Source organism: Elephantulus edwardii, unplaced genomic scaffold (genome assembly GCF_000299155.1).
Source record: "Elephantulus edwardii isolate Elephantulus edwardi_28Jun2011 unplaced genomic scaffold, EleEdw1.0 scaffold00274, whole genome shotgun sequence".
In the NCBI taxonomy this organism is placed as follows: domain Eukaryota; kingdom Metazoa; phylum Chordata; class Mammalia; order Macroscelidea; family Macroscelididae; genus Elephantulus; species Elephantulus edwardii.
Genome location: NW_006400024.1, coordinates 1,988,422 through 1,993,542, shown reverse-complemented (window position 1 = coordinate 1,993,542; position 5,121 = coordinate 1,988,422). Strand labels below are relative to the sequence as shown.

The following is a 5,121-nucleotide window of genomic DNA, read 5'->3' as shown; positions in this document are numbered from 1 at the left end:
ATCAGGGTGGCCCCGCTGGGCGTGCCTGTTGACCGCTTCCCGGGCCCTGCCGTCCGCTTCCCGGGCCCTGCCGCCCACTTCCCAGGTCCTGCTGTCCACTTCCTGGGTCTGGCTGCCTGTGCCTGCTGACCTCTTCCTGGTCATGGAGACCTTCCACTGGTCAGGTGGGGCTCAGCGGGTTAAGAGTGCCGGCTGACTGCTGTGTGGTCCTCCTGGCTGAGCCTCCTGACCGCTTCGTGTCCTGCTGACCACTTCTTGGGTCTGCTGGCTGTGTCGTTTTCTTGGGCTCCTCTCCAGACAGGACTCTATCTGGTCTTGGAAATCCGGCTGTACTGTGGATTTCCATCTGTTCTGCTATATGTGCTCAGGTGTCCTGGTCCAGGTATCACTGGTCCAGAATCCCCAGCCCAGGTGTAACCTGCTCAGGTGCCCCAGCCCAGGTGTGACCTGCTGAACGGTCCCGGCCCAGGTGTGACCTACCCAATGGTCCCGGCCCAGGTGTGACCTGCCCAGATGTGACCTGCCCAGGTGCCCTGGCCCAGGTGTGACCTGCCCAGCCGTCCTGGTCCAGGTGTTACCTGCCCAGCGTTCCTGGCCCACCTGTCTGGGCTGGGGATCACCTGCCCGGATCCCTGTGCATCACGGGGCTGCAGCTCACGTGCACACCAGGAAGCTAACGCCTGCCACTCTGTCCCCAGCCGCCGCTGGTCTCTGCCATGGCTAACGAAGCTGCCCCCTGCCCGTGTGACATCGGCCACCGGATGGAGTATGGAGGCCAGGGATGTGTGGTCCAGGTGGAGCACATCAGGGCATACCTCAGCAAGCCGCCCGTGGACACGGGCAAGGCCGTGGTGGTCATCCAGGACATCTTCGGCTGGCAGCTCCCCAACACGCGCTACATGGCTGACATGATTGCAGCCAACGGCTACACGTAAGTCCCACCGCAGCCCCGCTGCCGTCCACTCTACCCAGCGTGCTCCAGGGGCGTCCAGTGTCGTCCGTGCTGTGCCCAAGGGACTCCCAATGCCATCCAAGCTGTGCCCAGTGTGCCCAACGTATGTCTACTGCTGTCCACTTCCCACCGTGCCCAAGGGCGTCCAGTGTGCCCAAGGGGTGTCCCCTGCTGTCCAGCGTGCCCAGGGGGCGTTGACTGCTGTCCATGCTGTGCCCAGTGTGCCCAACATATGACTACTGCCGTCCACTTCCCATCATGCCCAAGGGCATCCAGCGTGCCCGGGGGCCGGTGACTGCTGTCCATGCTGTGCCCAGTGGGCATCCACGGAGGGGTGGCTTTGACAACCAGGCTTTCACTCGCAGTCAGGAGGCTGGAAGTCGAGGGCCGGCATGCGGGGGTCCCGATCTCTGGGGTGCTGTCCTGCGCCCTGGGGACTCCCTGCAGCTCTGCACCCTCTCACCCAGCTCCTTCCCTCTGCAGGCTTAAACTCACACCTGAATCTCCTTCTCAGGAGCAGCTTCGCCACCTGCCTCCCTCACAGGAAAGCCTGTTCCCAGACCAGGTGACGCCTGTAGGGGAGAGGCCAGCAACTTAGACACCAGCAAACCCAAATTCAGGGTTGGGGGTGCCCAAACCCAGAGCCCCGCCGTGGATGCAAAGGGATCTGTGGTGGGGCCCAGAACCCACACTCTGTCCAGGCCCAGCCCCAAGTCCAGGATGTTAATCCTGCAGTGTAGACGCAGAATCACTGAGAGCCGAACAGTGTAGACTCAGGAAGAGGGTGGGGTACACAGTGTAGACTCGGGGTCACTTTGGGGTACACAGTGTAGACTCGAGGTCACTTTGGGAGTACACAGTGTAGACTCGGGGTCACTTTGGGGGTACATGGTGTCGTCAGGGTCACTTTGGGGTACACAGTGTAGACTCAGGGTCACTCTAGGGGGTACACTGTAGACCCAGGGTCACTTTTGGGGTATACTGTGTAAACTTGGGGTCACTTTGGGGTACACTGTAGACTCAGGGTCACTTTTGGGTTATACTGTGTAGACTCGGGGCCACTTTGGGGGGTACACGGTGTAGACTTGGGGTCACTTTGGGGGTACATGATATAGACTTGGGGTCACTCTGAGGGTACACCAAGTAGAGCTGAGATTCACCAGCCCTGACACCTGTGTGCCAAGTCCAAGGTCACGGGCAAGGTGGTGACACTGGGGCTTACCTGAGCCCTGAACACACAGAAGGTAATGAGGCCCCTTCACCTCCTGGCTTCTGCCAACAGCCCCCACGTGGACCTCCTTCCTGTGTGACTCAGCAAGCCTCCAGAGGCCCCTGTGGACCCAGAGCAAGGACACGGGGCCTCTGAGTGACCCTTCTGGGCCTCAGATATCCTCACCTGAGCGAGTATCCATTGATGCTCACGTCACGGAGCTTGTCAGCCCAGCAGGAGTCCAGCTCGCCCAGCCCAGGTCCCCAAGCGACCCAAAGGGGACCCCAAGCTTACAGAGCCACCGCTGTGTGGGCCTGCCCAAGCCCCTGACCCCTTCTCAACCCCACCACCTCTCATCTGACTGCCTGGTCCGGACTGACCCCCACTCAGCCCAGCCTGCCTGGTCAGTCGCCTGACCCTTGCTTAGCCTGACCGTGATGGCTCTCATCCTGACCTCAGGTCCTGCCCATGCCCCTAGCTCTGTGCTCAGCCTGATGTCCGCCCTGACTGACCCCACTCAGTGCCCCCACCCCTCATCCTGACGTCTCAGTGCTGCCCACACCCCGGCCCCTGCTCTGCCCAATGTCCTGCTCCTGCCCGCTCCCCCTCAGTCTGTGGTGTTGGGAAGGTGGCCCGGCGTGGCTGGCCCTCACTCTGCAGCGTCTGTCTGTGTCTGTGTCCACAGCACTGTGGTCCCTGACTTCTTTGTGGGACAGGAGCCCTGGAGTCCCTCCAGTGACTGGTCCACCTTCCCTGAGTGGTTGAAGACCCGGGATGCCCGGAAAGTGGACAGGTATGTCCTGCCAGGTGTGGTGGCTCATGGGGGCAGAGGGGGGAGCAGGGGTCTGGTCCCCACTCAGACCCTGAGGGGACTCCTAGCTAGCAAGGTCCTCCCACGGCCATGAATGACCAGTGTCCTGACCCAGTGGGCAGGTGAAGAGCAGGGTCCTCCCATGGGAAGGAATGACCAGTGTCCTGACCCAGTGGGCAAGTGTAGGGCAGGGTCCCTGTGCCCAGGAAGCACCCGGCCCTGTGGCTGAGAAGCCCCTTCCTCAGGCCATGTGGGGTCACGGCAGTGTTAGCTACCCTGACGGGGCCCGTGTGGGGTGGGGTGGGGTCACGGCAGTGTTAGCTACCCTGACAGGACCCGTGTAGGGTGATGTGGGCCATGGGGGACAGTGCAAAAGCTATGTGGGGCCTCAGGACCCCGTGTAGAGTCATGGGGGTTCCTGGTGGCCCATGAGGGACGTGCAGGGCTTTATAGGGCTGTGGGGGGCAGTGCAGGGATGTGTAGGACCATGCAGAGCCCTAGGGGCCTGAGGTGGACCATGTGGAGGCCATATGAGGGCATGGGAGACTGTGGGAGGGGAGACCGTGGGGTCCATGAGGGACCATATGGGGCCATGGGGGGGCCTGTGCAGGGCCCTGGGGGATAAGGGGGGCTTTACAGGGGTGTGGGGGGACATGTGAGTCTTAGGGTTCATCTGAGGCTTTAGATGGCTATGCAGAGTTGGGCAGGGCTGTGGGAGGACATGTGGTCCGTAGGGGGCTGTGTGGAGCTGTGTGTGGCTGAGGGGGGTCGTCCTGGGCCTTAGGGGGCTGTGAGGGGCTGTATGGAGCTATGTGTGGCCATGGGGAGCTTTGGGGAGCCATACAGGTCCTTAGGGACCATGAGGAGCTGTGGGGGGCCTTAGAGGGCCAAGTGAAGCCACAGGGGGCTATGCAGGGCTGTCGGAGGCGCTGAGGGCTGTGTGACCATGGGGGGGTCACGTGGGACTGTTCAGGGATGCGCAAGGTCACAGTGTTGTTAGTCACTCTTACACTGTGTGGGGCCATGCGTGGCTGTGTGAGGTCAGAGGGACAAGACCTCGAGGCCACACTCTCTGGCCCCTCGAAGGTGTTGTTATGTACTGTCAAGTCCTCTGCGACTCATAGCAACCCTGTGGTCCTATCCTGAGCCAGCGTCACCGTCTCTGACACGTCTGTCCCCTTTGCCACAGTCACAGTGTCAGTCCATCTCATCCAGGCTCTTTCTTTTCTGTGGTGACCTGGCCAAGCGTCATGTCCTTTTCCAAGGACTGGTTCCTGCAGGAAACATGCCCAAAGTATGTGAGACAGAGCTTCAAAATCCTTTCCTGTAAAGAGCAACTTGGTTTCCCCCTCTCCAGGACAAATCTGTTCTCTTGGCAGTCCATGGAATGTTCAATACTTGTCTCCAGAGCCACAGCTCAAAAGCATCAATCCTGTCATCTTTAGTCATTGTCCAGTTCTCTGATGCCTAACAAGTAACTGAAGACCATGGCCTGGGTTAGATGCACCTTAGTCTTTAGATTGACATCATTGCTCTTCAGCACTGTGGAGAGGTCCTTGATAGCAGATTTTCCTAATGCAATTAATCTTTTGATTTTTTTGACTGCTGGTTCTAAGCGTGTTGACTGTGGAACTGAGTAACCTGAAATTGTTAACAATCTCAATCTCTTCTCCATATACCATGGTTCTGGCAATTGGACCAGTGATGAGAATCTTTGTTTTCTTGATATTGAGCTCCAATCCATATTGAAGACTACACTCCTTGACTTTCTGTAACAACACTTCAGGTCCTCTGCCTTTTCGACAAGCAGGGTTGTGTCATCTGCATAACTCAGGTTGTTGATGAGTCTTCCTCCAATCCTCATGCCATGTTCCTCCTCATAAAGGCCAACAGATTTCAAACGGCAGCTCCAGAATACAAAGCAAAGTATTACAAGGAGATGTGCAGAGAACTAGAGTCAGAAAATCAAAAGGGACAAACTCAATCAGTATTTCTAAAGTGAAGAGCAAAGTCAAGTCTCAGTACTTAAGGATGCTGTGGGCAGAATATTGGATGGCCAAGGAAACATCAAAAGACGACAGAAGGGCCGCCAGACCGGGGAACGCCGCTAGAGGGACCCAGAAGAGACCCGGGAAGAGCAGCCGGGGG

At 58.7% G+C, this 5,121-nt stretch overlaps 1 protein-coding gene across 1 annotated transcript in view; it reads left to right on the top strand.

Moving 5' to 3' along the window:
- Nucleotides 1–716: 716 nt before the first annotated feature.
- The window catches only part of CMBL (carboxymethylenebutenolidase homolog (Pseudomonas)), a 31,860-nt gene continuing 27,455 nt past the window's right edge, over nucleotides 717–5,121 (top strand). The window contains exons 1-2 of the mRNA XM_006900166.1: nucleotides 717–931; nucleotides 2,848–2,955. Coding sequence (XP_006900228.1) covers nucleotides 717–931; nucleotides 2,848–2,955 — 323 coding nt within the window. The remainder of the gene's footprint in view (nucleotides 932–2,847; nucleotides 2,956–5,121) is intronic.